Below are 15626 nucleotides of genomic sequence, written 5' to 3'. Positions count from 1 at the left end.
CTGGCAGCTCCTTTAACAGACTTTTACTACTCCAGAAAGATGCTAATTAAATTAGAATTTAAAAGGATTAGGGATAAAGACAACAATTTATAATTTGTGTTGTTTGATACTATGGTATAGGACAGGAATTACTAATAAGTGGGTGCAGAATATAAAACATCCGTAATAGAATTTCAGTTTGAAACTGTATCAATACGCTGTCAAAGCCACTAGCTCCTAGCTTAGAGAAAAACTGAGACTCAATAATACATCGTTAAGATGTAATAGTACAATAAACATAGACTATTTTTTAATTTACTGCCCTGATGATGATTATTAATATAATTATTAATAATATCTATCACTTGCTGGGTTCTAACTATGTAGCAGGTACATTAAATAAAGCCTTTTTATCTCTGACAAATAGGGAAAAAAATTAAGATTTGTATGATTTTATACAGAGTTTTTACTGAACCCTTTAAATAGAAACTTCTTCACATGTTTCATCAATTTAGGAATTTGATGCTCGTTAACCTCACTGTTGGAAAAGTGTAGTCTGCACCCTGAGTTTTTCTGATAACCTTATTATAGATTACGATCGCTTCTTGCCCCTTACTTGCCCCATTCTCTCTTTTTAAAAGAAATACACTGGCACTAACCTGGGGAATACAAAATATAAAAGTCTCATCTTAATTATCAAAGGACTTGCTACAGAAACTGAGAACATACTAAACAACTACTTCAACTGGTTCCGTATATAGAAATTCAATTGTATATGTCATATATGTCAGAAAATTCACTCATATATGTTCATGCACTTGAGTATATAAGGCCTCCTTGTTAACAAAAATCAGTTCTTTCATTTCCTCCACAACGGTTACCAACACAATTTGGACTAGCCATCGTACTACTCAATAAATAGTTTGTGAGAAGAGGGATCACTACTTGAACTGCTCCAAAATATGTTTTGGATTGTGTACGCATATACATATACACAGATGAACACCCTAGACAAAACATTTGTGAAGTACAAAGATACAGTTGTAAAAGCATGAGAAAGTTGAGTCTGAACCTTAGAGCACAAGATTCCTAATTTTCCAGTTCAAATAAATGGCGGAAATCAACACAAGTAATTTACCCTAAATTTAATCTAGAAAGTCTACCTCTGAGAAAAAGCAAATATCTTGGACCTCTTGAGTTAAAGTGTTAAATGTCTAGCTAAAGGACAGAAACAGGAAGAACAGGACCAGGTTGATATTTACACTGGAATAACAGAAAACAACAAAGTATTCTTAGCTGAAAGAGTGGACTTCTAAAAAAACATCAACAAACCGACAAACCACTCCCAATCACTAATCTGTTTAAAACCATTTAACACTTTAGGTGAAAAGGCACAGGATTTAACATCCAAAGGCACAAGATAACAAAGACTCCTCTTTATAGTTACCCTTCTTATTAAATGAGAGGACAAAATAAATTATACAAAGGAAATCAAAACACATTGCCCTCCATTTATCCCATGTTAAAGATTAGTAGTAGTCTAACAAATTAAAAATTTTCTGGATTTAGAAAGCTGATACCTTACCATCCCAATAGTCCAAATACTGAATAATCATACAAAGTCCAACAAATAACTTATGATTTGTAATGGAAATAGTGTGTAGCAATAGGAAAATTACTAAGCAAAAACCTTTTGCACAACTATTTGGGCCCACAGTCAACAATTCAGAACAATTCCACAGCGATTACAGGGGGAAGTTAACTTCTTGACATTAATGCACACAGATTGCTTGAATTAGCTCTGAAGAATTCTTAAGAAAGTAATAATAAAACTTCTATAAAAGATTACAGTCCAAAATAAAACTGAATTAAAATGAGAACTAACATTTTTGAAGAGAGAATCACACAAGCAAAATTATCTATAGAAGAAATGGTCAAGGGGTTCTATGAGATAATATCTGCTGGGAACCATTCAAGGGGATGTGTAATGTCTGCTGGTCTCTCTCCAGTTTGATGAAATTATTTTTAATTTAATGCTGAAGCAAGACAACAGACATAAATTATATTCATGGTAGCCGACTTTTAGAATGATAGAGGAAAGTAGAAAATATATTGGTTAATTCAAAATTCTCAATAGGAGACCTATATTAATTGGCACATACATCTAAATTTGAATAAAACTAATAGTTGCTATTTAAAATTAAACCTTCTGACAGTATTCTTAGAGGTATCAAAGGAAGATGAAATGTCTAGTTGTATTTTAGAAAAAGGGCATTTTATAATAGCTAACTCTATATTAAAAGGTAACTCAATTAATCAGATTATTTTTAATAAGACACTCTATTCCTGTTCATGCTTACAACAGTTGACTTTATTTTACATTTGGCAAAAACATAAAATTTTCCAGTTTTATCTACTTCCATTCCTAACTTTCATTACTTAAACCTCTTTCCTGTGTGTGTTCGACTGAAAGCCTCTTGCCAGACACCTTACATGGAGGCATCTTGGATCTCAAAATCTCCAAGCAGAGTAAATATAGCCACATATAGTAAATTCTTAGTAAACATTTGAATAAACAATGAGCATAGCATTCGCTGGATTACATAAAACAAATGTTCATATTCTCTTTGTTCCTCCTCCCAATCTTTAATAGTCACCATGCTACATGGAACATGATGTCAGAGACCAGGCCCATTTTTGCTTACTACTCTATTTCCTTGGCATGGAAGAGATTTTCAGTGGGTGTTTGGAGAATGTATGCAGTTTTCCTATAATATGAACAATTGGTCTGTGATTCAATGGTGGTCATTAGAATGTTTTTGTGCTTTTGCCAAGGGCAACACAACAGACAAGGCAAGAAATGCATTACAGGCATACCTTGTTTTACTGCATTTTGCAGATATTGCATCTTTACAAATTGAAGGTGGCAACCATGTCAAGCAAGTCTATAAGCACCATTTTTCCAACAGTGTTTTCTCACTTTGTGTCTCTGTGTCACATTTTGGTAATCCTCCTAACATTTCAAACTTTGTCATTATTATTGTATTTCTTATGGTGATCCACAATCAGTGATCTTTGATGTTTATATTAAAATTGTTTTGGGGCGCCTCAAACCATGTCCATACAAGATGGCAAACTTAACCAATAAATATGTGTGTTGTGACTGCTCCGCCAACCAGCCATTCCTGTCTCCTTTTCCTTGAACCACGCTATTCCCTGAGACATAACAATATTGAATTTAGGCCAAAAAATGACCCTACAATGGCCTCTAAGTGTTCAAGTGAAAGAGTGGCATATCTCTCAGTTTAAATAAAAAGTTAGAAATGCTCAAACTTAGTGAGGAAGGCATATCAAAAGCTGAGATAGGCTGAAAGCTAGCCCTCTTGTGCCAAACAATTAGCTAAGCTGTGAAAGCAAAGGAAAAGTTATTGAAGAAAATTTAAAATGTTACTCCTGTGGATACATGAATGATAGCAAACTAGTGAAACTATCTTACTGCTGACATGAAGAAAGTTTGAGTAGTCTAGACAGACGATCAAACCAGCCACAACATTCCCTTAAGTCAAAGCCTAATTCCAAGCAAGGCCCCAGCTCTCTTCAATTCTATGATTGAGAGAGGTGAGGAAGCTGCAGAAGGTTAAAGCCAGCAGAGGTTGGTACATGAGGTTTAAGGAAAGAAGCCATCTCCACAACAGAAAACTGCAAAGTGAAGCAGCCAGTGCTGATGTAGAAGCTACAGCAAGTTTTCCAGAAAAATCTAGCTCAGATAGTTAATGGAGTTGGCTATGCTAAGCAACAGATTTTCAATGTACACCAAACAGCCTTCTGTTGGAAGAAGATGTTATCTAGGAACTCCACAGCTAGAGAGAAGTCAATGCCTGGGTTCAAAGTTTCAAAAGCCATGCTGACTCTCTTCTTACGGGCTAATGTAGCTGATGACTTTAGGTTAAAGCCAATGCTCATTTACCACTCTGAAAATCCTAGGGCCCTTCAGAATTATGCCAAATCTACTCCACCTGTGCTCTATAAATGGGACAACAAAGCCTGGATGACAGTACATCAGTTTACAACATGGCATTTTAAGTGGGTTTTAAATATTCAGATTTAATGTTGAGACCTACTGCTCAAAAAAAAATATTCCTTTCAAAATACTACTGCTCATTAGCAAAGCACTTGGTCACCCAAGAGCTCTGATGGAGATGGACAATGGGATTCATGTTGTTTTCATGCCTGCTAACTAACACAACATCCATTCTGCAGCCCACGGATCAAAGAGTAATTTCAACTTTCAAGTCTTATTACTTAAGAAATACATTTTGTAAGACTATAGCTGCCACAGATAGTGATTCCTCTGATGGATGTGGGCAAAGTAAACTGAAAGCATTCTGGAAAGAGTCACAATTCTAGATGCCATTAAAAACACTGGTGATTCATGAGAAGAGGTCAAAGTATCAACATTAACAGGAATTTGGAAAAAGTTTGACTCCAACCCTCATGGATGACTTTGAGGGGTTTAAGAGTTCAGTGGGAGAAGTAACTACAGATGTGGTGGAAATAGCAAAAGAACTAGAATTAGATGTGGAGCCTGAAGATATGACTGAGTTACTGCAGGCTTATAATAGACCTTTAATGGATGAGGAGTTGCTTCTAATGGATGAGCAAAGAAAGTGGTTCTTGAGACAGAATCTACTTCTGGTGCAGATTCTGTGAAAATTGTCAAAATGATGACAAAAGATTTAGAATATGACATAACTTTACTTGATAAAGCGTGGTAGGGCTTGAGAAGACTGACTCTAATTTTGAAAGTTCTACTGTGGGTAAAATGATACCAGATAGGACAGCAGAAACTGTTTACAGAAGGAAGAGTCAATCAATGCTGCAAACTTTGTTGTTGTCTTATTTAAAGAAAATGTTACAACCACTCCAACCTTCAGCAACCACCCGGATCAGTCAGCAGCATCAACACTGAGGCAAGACCCCACACCAGCAAAAAGATTACGGCTTGCTGAAGGCTGAGATAATGGTTAGCATTTTTTAGCAATAAAGAATTTTTCAAATTAAGGTATGCACACCATTTTTTAGACATAATGCTATTGCAAACTTAATGGACTACAGCATAGTGTAAACATAACTTTTATATGTGCTGGGAAATGAAAAAATTTGCATGACTCGCTTTATCACGATATTTGCTTTACTGCAATGGTCTGGAAACAAATCCGCAATAACTCCAAGGTATTGCATAATCCAAATCAGTTGCTTGTTGATAAACATGACCTGGAAGAGTGAACATTAGGTGCAAAAAAGAGACTAAAAGGAAATCTTTTACTATTTCAATTACAAATGCAATGGAATTTTGTCCTTTTCTCTGATCCAATCAGGATACTGGCATGCTGCCATCACTGCGTGTACTGATTGCAGGTACACCAGTTGTTTTTTTTTTTAATGCTATTACTAAAAATGAGTAGAAGAATTATGTTATTCCTCCAAATTTCTTAGATAATTACCACTTGAGTATACTTAATTAGTGGGGCCTAAATGCTTTTTTATTGCTATACGAGTTGCTATCATTTTTGAATACATTTCTGGCACATAATGAAGAATAACGTTTTTGATTGGATGAAGAAATCAAACAACCTTTAAAAGAACCTTCTTTACTTACTCTAAGGAAAAAAAAAGGTTCAAGCTTTGGCACGTAGCCCTCAAGATCCTTAGAATGTAGAAAGAATGATAGACTGTTTCTCCAGAAATAGAATTCTTTATTCATAGGGCTAAACTAAAACAGAAATGTTAAACAGTATTTTAAGACAACATTTTGTGGTAGATTAAAGGTCCTTCCTACTGGGAGGCGGGGTCTAATGCCCATTCCCTTGAATCTGGGCTGGGTTAATGACATGTGTCATCAAAAGACAACAGTGGAAATGACATTCTGAGAATTCTGAGCCTAGGTCAAAAGAAACCTTGTAGCTTTGCTTGGCTCTTGGAACCCCTGAGTTTCTACATAATAAGCCTGACTGCTTGGGCCTACTGTGCTGAGGGGACCACAGGACTACTCCCAGGTCCAGCTGAGCCTATATTCCAGCCATTCCCACCAAAGGGCCAGACATGTGAGTGAAACAGTTGTGGATCTTCCAAGCCAGCCCATCTGCCATTTAAATACCAGTGAGGGATCTCTTCTAATGCCTTGTAGGAGAGAAGATTCATTCAGCCAAGCCCTTGTTCCATTTCCTGACTCATACAAAATATTAAAAATAAAACGTTGTTTAAAAATTATTAGCCCTTTGTTTTGCAATCATCTGTTGTATAGCAATAGACAAAAGGAACACTTAGAAGCGAACACTGTAAGTACTACTTCAAACAATTTTTACCTATCTTGAATCTGTTGACCAACTCATCAATTTCCATCTATTCCTGGAATTAAAAGCCTTCTCAATGGCTACTTCTAAATTACCGTATATGCGTAGCATCAAAAGCCTCAAGTGATCTTTTTCCCCCCACCAACCTCTTTTCTCTGTTATGGTTGACTGTCTGCTTCCCCTAGCACAGAACTTCAGTTTCAACCTCTCTATTTTTCTCTCCTCTAATCTTCGGTTAAATTTTGAACTCTCACAACACTAACAGTTAGGTGCAGAGTGGAATGAAAAAGTAGAAAGCCAATAAAAAAACGTATTGGCCACATACAAATAAAAAGAATTATATTAGGTGATACAAGCAAATCAAAGAGCTAGATTCAACAGGCTAATTCAGATGACTCAAAACACAGCTGGTAGGCATGTCCCAAAGGGTCAACTTACCATTTTAGAATTCTGAAAGTGAAATTTTTATGATAAATATAATTATATATGGAATATTTAATATTTGAAGCCAGAAAAAAATCCTGTTTACCTGCAAATCAATATTGTTGTCAATACAACGTTCATTCTTCTCTGCCAAAATCTTCCCATAGTTTTCTGATTTGATAAGATTTTCAACTCTGGTTGTATCTTTCACTTCTGCCTCCAAATCCTTCATTGTTTCAGTTTCATTTTTTACAGTAACAGTATCAGACATCCTCATTAGCAAAGGTTATTTTAGAATTCTACAGGGAACTTGAAGCCTTAGCAAGCAAGAAAAAAAGATTTAATTCAGTTTGAAGCATTTCTTACATTCAGTAAATGTATAATGCCTTTAAGTGTCTTTTATGTTCCAGAAATACTGTTAAATATACACAGATAGAAGCAAAATTCCTGTGTCTGAGGAGAATACAGTTTAGCGGTACACTCAAACTAAAACAAAAATTCATAATACAATGAGATAAGGGCTATATAATAAGGGTATATGAGGTGATTTTGATGCACATACCACTTGTGAAAGTTCTTAAGAAACACACAGGAATGAGCCCTACTGAGATGAAAGGTAATGGCTGGAGAGTTATAAATGTATATTTAGATGCCATTAGAAATCTTTTTATCTGAAGGGGTAGTATGAGTATTATCCTGTGAAAAAAATATTTTCCTGTTACAGCTTTCACCTAGATTCCTAAAATCTCAAATTTCTTAAATTAACCTGCCATGTCAAAAAGAAGTTACTTACAAAATAAACAGCAACATTCTATACAAAACACAGTTGTGAATCGCCATTAATAACTCTGTTCAGCATTATGAATCAAGCATTGGAAACTCTCCTGACTTACGTGATTCAGGGTGAAACAACACATACGACAGGAAGCTCTAGTATATGGACTCCCCAGGAGATTAAATACACAAGACGCCGATATGTTGTATACGTTTAGTGAGTTTAAGACATCAGTGGGGACTTTACACTGGATGCCAAGTAGGGATGTATCAGAGAAAGCTGTCATTTTAGGACACGTGAGAAAGATGAACCTGAAGAGCAGAACTTGATGTAAATGACCTGTTGCTTTTTTCTAGCCTTACTGAGATATAACTGATACATAGCAATATGTAAGCTTAAGGTGTACTAATGGGATGATCTGATACACATATATGTTGTGGAATGATTAACACAATCCATTATCTCACATGATTAAATTTTGTGTGTGTGTGTGTGGCGAGAACAAAAACAACTTATTTCAAATGCATCCAAAAACTGAGATGACCTGATGGATAGGTAGAGGGATGGATAAAGATGGACAGGTTCAGGTCAAATCAGGTATGAGAAAATGTCAATGACAGGATGTAGGGGTGCTATAACCCCTACAGCTGTTTACTGTAAAATTCTTTCAATTTCTCTGTATCTCTGAAAATCTCATAAGAAGATCTTGAGGGGAAAAAAACCCAGTAGAACTTGTTTTATTTCTATATGGAAAATTGAAGAGTTCTTTTCCAGAAAAGAGTATTTTGCAATTAAATATTTAAATAGATTTCAGGAAGCCATAAATACATCTGAAAAGGTTTTTTCTTTAAAGTCTTCCTTAATTTCATCCATACCTAAAAAGTGGTTCACTCTCAAAACAGTAAGGTTACTAAGAGGGAGGGAGTTACTTAAAGTACTCTGGCTCCTTGCTGCTTACATGTAAGATTGTGAGAGAAAAAGGGATGTGTTTTTCTCAAGTGACAAGAGAGGTTACCTGATGTGTCCTATGGATTTGGGATTGTGGTGTCCCACAGAAATCAAATAAAATAATCCAAGGTTCTTTTTCACAGTTGTCAGCCAGGATGTCAATTGTCTTGAACCATCTGGAATCTGGCAGGAGGAGTCCCATGTCCTTGTCACCACTGTAGATTCCTGGACTGAAACGGACTGTCTTGGATCAAATATATCATACCGTTCAGTGGCCTAAAATTAAAACAAAAGAAAACATTTTAGCACAATAGCCAAGGGAAATGAACAGTACACAGTAATTTGGAAACTAAAAATATCAATGTTGATTTTATCATCTTCTTGTCCTAAGCAAGAATCAAAACACTTAGTTACAACCAATCCTAGTATGCATTGGTTTTGTGCGCCTCAGTTAAGTCATGAGGCCACCTAGAGAGTTTAGCAGTAAAAGCAGAAGGCAGAAGAAAGCAAGGGAACTAATATATAAGAAGAACCGAGTATGTGGTCAGTGTTAATAAGAGAAATACTATGTTCATTTTATAGGTATGGGTAAAAAGGTTTGCCAAAGATCAGAACCAGGAATGCTTGACTCCAAGAACTATGATTTGTAGAGTTTTCTTCCAGAGCTACAACTGTATGGAGTTAAGACTGTAGTTCTCAATAATAATCTCACTCTAGATTTTTAAAAGTACAAAAGAACAAAAGCTATAATAAGCCATTTAACATTTTCAAAGAAACGCACATTGTTAAAAGCTAATGTCTATAAAGGGCGGAATGACTATTTTTAAAGACATCTGAAAGATTAATGCCAAAATTCTCTCAGTGTCATCTGCTTTTAAAGTCAGTTTCATTTATACCTTTTTTGGTGCAAGTGAATACATCACAACTCTAAAAGTCCTATATAGCTCTTCCATCTTCCTTTGACAATTTTGTTGTCAATACAGAGAACAGCACAGTTCTAAGGTGAAGAAACTGAGCATAATGAGATCTAAGCACCAGGAGATACAATACTAATACTGCTAAGCATGCACCACAGAAGGTTTCACATCTTGCACTAATTCTTCGAAAACGATTTTGAAATGTAATCATTTAGAAACCTGATACAGATTCACATTAGTTTTCACATCTCCATTTCACTATGTTTGACTATGGGATAACAGAAAAGGAGTATCATTAACAAATGTCAAAGTTGTTTTTTAACTGACATTGTCATTGCAATAGGACCAAGGTTGCTGGGCCACTAAATCAAAGGCGTTTTTTTTTTTCAAGTTCCACCCAAAACACACAAAACAAAAAATACTTAAGTATAATTTTTCTCACTTAAAATTTTTTCCTCTCATATAATGGTAGACACAAGATGGCAGTACTCACTAAGCAGCTAAATTCTTTGTGCTCTTGTAAAGTGGCTGGGTGATTTAATCACAAATCCTTTAAATACGAAATTCTAAAAAGGGATGGTTGTAATCCATTTAAAGTGAATAAGGCACTGGCTAAGGTAACAGCTGCAAGGGGTGAAGAGGAGGGGCGCAACGTGAAGCGGTGAATGAGGATCAGACGATCCTCTTAGGACCCCAAGGTTTTAAGGAATCTTAGAGATCACTTTATAATTGTATAATTTATTAGAGCCCAGAGGAAAAATGACTCGCCCACAGTCACACAACTAATTTGTGTGACCAATATTTGCTAATACGCTACTCCACTTGACAACAAGTGAATGAACGATGGTGAACCACAATGGCCAGTTATTGCCTGGGAAGGAGGCAATGGTATAACAGAAGGATCAAGTGCCCTGGCATTAGACCCGAGTTGAAATCCCAGCTCTGCCAGTTATGATTTTGGTAAATGACTTAATCTCTTTAAGCCACCATTTTCTAACCTGTAAAATGGGAAGAAAATTATTTAGCTCATAAATTGTTGGAAGAATTGAATGGTTTAAATGTAAAGCACTTGCCACAGAGTGGGCCCTCCAAAAACGTTAACTCTCTTCCATGGTTAGGATCACCCTAGCCCAGCAGCTAGCCGAAGCTGGGTCTGCTGAGTCCTGGCTACACCCTGCAGGAGAGCAGACTGAGAGGAGGCGTGCCAAGGGTGCTCATGGCTTTGTATGCCTCAAGTTTTCTTATGCATGTACCTGCAAAGCTCAACAGAGAAGACCGGCTAGAGTTTGCATGCATGCATGTGTGTGTGTTTGAGGGTGGGGGTGCTTGCCTGAGCACACAGGCTCTCATTAGAGCCTTCGCATTTAACATTAAAAATTCATGTTAATTTTGAATTCTTCTCAGAAATATTAATGCATTGTTTAAAATGTTTTCCAAACCTTCAAGTGAAAGAGATACTATGGATTTTTGGTACTCACTAAAATAAAAACCCTTTTATCTTGGCACAAAGCCTACACTTCCGGGGTTACCTAAGGCTGTGTGGACATGTAGCTGTCAAGTACAGGAAACCACAGAGAGATATGGCACATCGTGTCTGGGCCACAATATTTAGGAGTCAGTTAAATGCAGCATCCTAACCTAACAGTTATACAGTAAATAAAAGTGATTAAGGAACTTACATGAACTTGGTAGGTTTCTACAATAAAAAGACAACTTAAGAGGAAAAAATAAAATGTTGGCATCTGTTAAGTGCATACATCTGAGTATTTGTTATTGATATTTAAAAACTGAGTTTCTCATAATCTGCTTCAACCTGAAAGAGATGGATATATGTGCTCAAAATGCATATTCAACCTTGAAAAAACGTTCTTCCAGCCAGTAACATGTTATTTATTAGGGACACACCAGAGATTTGATTATATACAATTTCTGTGCTACCAGGCGGCCAACAAAAGAAAGGCCACATATATGGATGGATATATAATAAAATCTTCAGAACATTATGCATAAAAAGGTTGGAAGTCACCTAGCACCATAAGCAAAAGAGAATTAAAAGGAAAATTAAAGATTATAATATAAAAAAGGTAAAACTATAAGAGTACAGGAAATACAGGAAATATTTTGTAATTATCGGGCGGGAGATTCCTTCCTAAGCATGACGTAAAAATCTAGAAGCTATCAGAGGAAAATATTAACAAAACTTATAATGAAGTTTTAACATTTCTGTATGACAAAATATAACAAAGATTAAAAGGCAAATGATATAACAAAAAATACTCCCAACACAAAAGGGTCAAAATCTCTAAAATAAAGACACTCTTGAAAATCAAAGGGGAAAAAAGAGAAATGGTGAACAGGTAATTTACAAAAGAAATACAAATAACCCCCACCAAAAACTAATACTAATATATAGTTTACTATATACAAGTTCTGGTCTAGTATTTTTCATAATTCATTCATTTACAGCTCACAACAATCCTAGGAGGTAGGTTCTATTAATACCCTTGTTTTATAGCTATGTAAATCTGGCTGGCAATATGGATTCAGTTTGTGGCAGAGGAACAACGTGATAAATATGCACAGTTAAGCACCTTCCTCAGGGTAACAAAGCAAGGCAGAATCGGCATCAACATTTGGGAAGAAAGGCACACAAGTTTACGCAGTCCATGAATGAGTACTTTCTCTAGTGAAAATTTCAAATAGACTATTTAGCACTAAAAATGCAACACTGATACTTCTGCCAAGGGCCTGATTTTTGGTTCTACAGCACAAAAGAACTGAAACGTGAGGCAATCAAAAAAGTAAATATTCTAATTTCACACTATGAAAACCAGTTTATTCTAGGTAAACAAAATGTCAAAAATTATTGAAGTTACATTTTTTATGGGAAAGAAATCCGGCCCTACAGATAAAGTTCTCTTCACATGAATATCAGGAGGCAGGGAAGTTACATTACAGAAGTTATTGGGAGAGAATCTGGCAAAGCACACTGCACTGTTCTTCCCATATGACCCCCTGGTTATTCCACATCTTTTCATTAGATGCACATAATGCTGTATTTCTTCCCTTGCAGGAAAAATATAATCAGGCAGGCACATTTATAAAATAAATGGAATGCACACAACCAATACACATCAGCTTCTCCTAAGGTTACATATTGACACAACCAATTGGTCAACGGCCTCTAGAAAGAAAGGAAAGGAAAACTGTTCATGCTGTATTTAGAAATAGTGGAAATTCACATTCTCAGAGTTAATCACTTGCCAGTTACTTGAACAAGAATACAAGCACCAACGTTTCAAAATGCTAAATGTCTACGTGACTTATATAAACAGTTACTGTCATCCAACAAAAATTTACTGAGTAACTGCAGAAAGCGGTACAGCCACAGTATCAGCTGTACTACTGTAAGTGAGCAAAAGAAAAAGAACTACCTTGACCTGAAAAAGTTTGTTAAACCAGAACAAGGAGGTTAATTGTGACATTTGTCAACAGATACAGAAAATAATTTTAAGAGGATATTTAAAGAGAGAAGACAAGGCTTTTGTTAAAGAATGGGAGGGAGTAATTTATTAGTGGAGTCTTACAAAACTATGAGATAAATCACTTTTATGGAAAAAGTTACACGGAGAGGTAAAATGTTACATGAATTTGTTGACTTCTGAATAGAAAAATGGAGAAGAAAGGAAAAAGAAGGCCATTTAACAGAAATAGTGTACGGACTGAGGCTGAAGACAAAAAATTTGATGATAGCTAGGGTTGTCAAGGGAATGGGGAACTCTCTAACACTGAGTCTACTTAAGTAAACAATTTGTGGTAATGAATGAAGTTTAAATTCCTCCTATCCTGTGGCCTGACACACCCACTTCTGCATCTATACACTGAAGACATCACACATGTGCATGAGGGGACATACAAAACTATTCACTGAATTGTTTTATTTAACACAAAAGAACAGGAAAGACCAAACGTCTATTAATAGGGAAACAGATTAAAATACAAAGCTTAACAACTATGTGGAAATTGACACAACACTGTAAAATGAGTATAACTCAATAAAAAAATGTTAAAAAAAAAGCTTAACAACTATGGTATACTCATATTGCACAATATGATAAAACAATTAAAACTAAAGCTGTATCAACATAAGTCCCCCAAAGGTTAGAATGTTTAGTGAAAAAGCAGAATGGTTTCTGCAATACAATGCAATGTAAAAATTTTAAAACCACACAATCATGGATGGGAAGGATACACACCTATTTCATGTTAGAAATTCTCTCTGGAGAGGGAAAGGAAAGGGCTTCTGGTGAGATAGTAAAGGGATTTTAATTACGTTTTCATTATTTTATTTCTTAAAAAAAAAGGTCTGTAGCACATAACAGCAAAAGGTTACATTTGCTAATTCTGAGTAGTAAGTACAGAATGCTTTTATAATGCTCCTTTTTTTTTGGTTCTGACATTTTTCAGTAAAAATGCTCTAAAAACAAAGAGAATAATATCAAAGGGTGGATATATTCGAAGTTGAGGAGGTTAGTCCTGAACATCTTAATAATAGAGGGACATACTTTAAGAGAAGCCATGGAGAAAACTTCAGGTAAAATACAGATGGATTCTGTTCTAGCAGGTAAAATGTAATGAGAACTGTGATGGAAAGTGGCTAAGGCTCAGACAAAGAATTAAGAGCGGAAGGCTGAAAAGGAAAAAGGAGATTTAATCCGTTCATCCTAATATTTTGGCTGGTTACTGCATGCTAAGCACTGCTCTGAGTGCAGAGGATACAACAGTGAACCAGGCAGACAGGATCCCTAGCAGTCAAGGTGTTAACATTCTACCAGACAAAATAAACAAGATAATTACTGGTTGTGATACATGCTTTAAAACCAGTAATATTAACAGACGACTCTTAAATTAGCTACTTATTATTCACAAAGTACCTTCCCCAATGCTTTAACTGTATTTATCCATTTGATCCTGTGCTCTTACTATCCCCATTTTACAAATGAGGAAACTGAGGTAGAGAAAGATGAAGAAGCTTGCCCAAGGCTGCATGACTAGTAAGTGGCAGAGTCAGGCTCTGAATTCTGGTAGTCCGGCTCCAGAGTCCTGGCTATTAGCCTCTACCTATAATATACTGCCTCTAGAGATGAAGAGGTAAAGAGGTATAGAAAGAAAGTAACTAACTGGGGGAAGCCAACTAGATACAGGTACTTGCTACCCACTAACAGAGGAAAATATATGAGATGAAAAAAAGAGGATCTGCTGCAGAACAGTAGTTCAGTTTTGTACACAGCTGTGTACATTCACGACATTCAGGTGGAGAAATCTAACAGGGAGCTGAACAATCAGGACCTAAGGAAAGAAAGCAGGGCTGATGCCATTTACTGGGTAGAATTACCATATAGATGGAAGCTCTGAATTATCTACTGGATTTGGTAAAAAGGTTATCAGAAGATGCAAAGTTAGGAGAAGTCTGTCAGGATAGAAAATGTGTAGGCCAAGGAGAAGCCTGTAGAAAAAGGAGGGAGAGAGGCTGGAGGCTTAAAAGGAAAAAAGGATGAGAATGAGAATGAAAATCTGAAGTGAAAAAAAAAATGAGGACTTGGGGTCAGAAGCACAAATGAAGGGATAAGCCTTACCAGTATTCACTGTCCTCAGAAACTGGAGGGAATGCGGCAGAGAACTGATGGAATTCATATCTAATCAACGCTTTCTCTATTTTATCTAGAACATTTACTAGAAGAGAGGAAGTTGGGATGGCTGCTGGATTTTGGAAGAATGATGGGTGAGGATGGATAAAGAGTGGAGCGGGGAGGCTCATCACAGCTGACCCCAACATGCAGGGCTGTTCAGGCACAGTCCTTCTTGGGGGAATTCTGCCGATGACAAGACTGGAGGTTTCTCTGATTCTGTAACTAAGTCAGTGCAATGGGAAGAAGTGACATGAGACAGCTCAGGTGCTACTTGGCTATCGTACAGGGTAAACTTCCTTCTATGGCCATTTTCAGATTTGACATTCCAGCACTATGTGGCACAGGGCTTAAGAAGCCTAATGATACCAAATCAAAATGTAAGAAGTTGAACGTTAGGAATGCTAGAGTACTAAAAGAAGTCTATATTTTTATGTAGCAGGGGTCTCAGTCTGAGTCAGAGCAGAAGCTAAAGGAAGAGTTTCGCTCAGAGAACCAAAGCAGGGGAGAAGTCGGAGACAAACGGCTCCTGGTGCCCAGGCGG

The 15626-nt window shown here is 36.4% G+C and overlaps 1 protein-coding gene across 12 annotated transcripts in view; it reads right to left on the bottom strand.

The window, feature by feature from the left end:
• Nucleotides 1–8684, bottom strand: part of R3HDM1 (R3H domain containing 1) — an 82651-nt gene extending 73967 nt beyond the window's left edge. For 11 of the 12 annotated variants that reach the window (XM_031451318.2, XM_031451323.2, XM_031451324.2 and 8 more), the window contains exons 1-2: nucleotides 8546–8684; nucleotides 6862–7072 (exon numbers count right to left, since the gene is read on the bottom strand). In XM_031451318.2, coding sequence (XP_031307178.2) covers nucleotides 6862–7032 — 171 coding nt within the window. In that variant the 5' untranslated portion in view covers nucleotides 7033–7072; nucleotides 8546–8684. Of the gene's footprint in view, nucleotides 1–6861; nucleotides 7073–8545 lie in introns of those variants that run through there. The other variant, XM_031451331.2, reaches the window with a different exon arrangement.
• Nucleotides 8685–15626: the final 6942 nt, after the last annotated feature.

Source organism: Camelus dromedarius, chromosome 4, assembly GCF_036321535.1.
Source record: "Camelus dromedarius isolate mCamDro1 chromosome 4, mCamDro1.pat, whole genome shotgun sequence".
NCBI classification, from domain to species: Eukaryota; Metazoa; Chordata; class Mammalia; order Artiodactyla; family Camelidae; genus Camelus; species Camelus dromedarius.
Note: the sequence above shows the minus strand (reverse complement) of the source record. Positions and strands in the feature narration are given on the sequence as shown.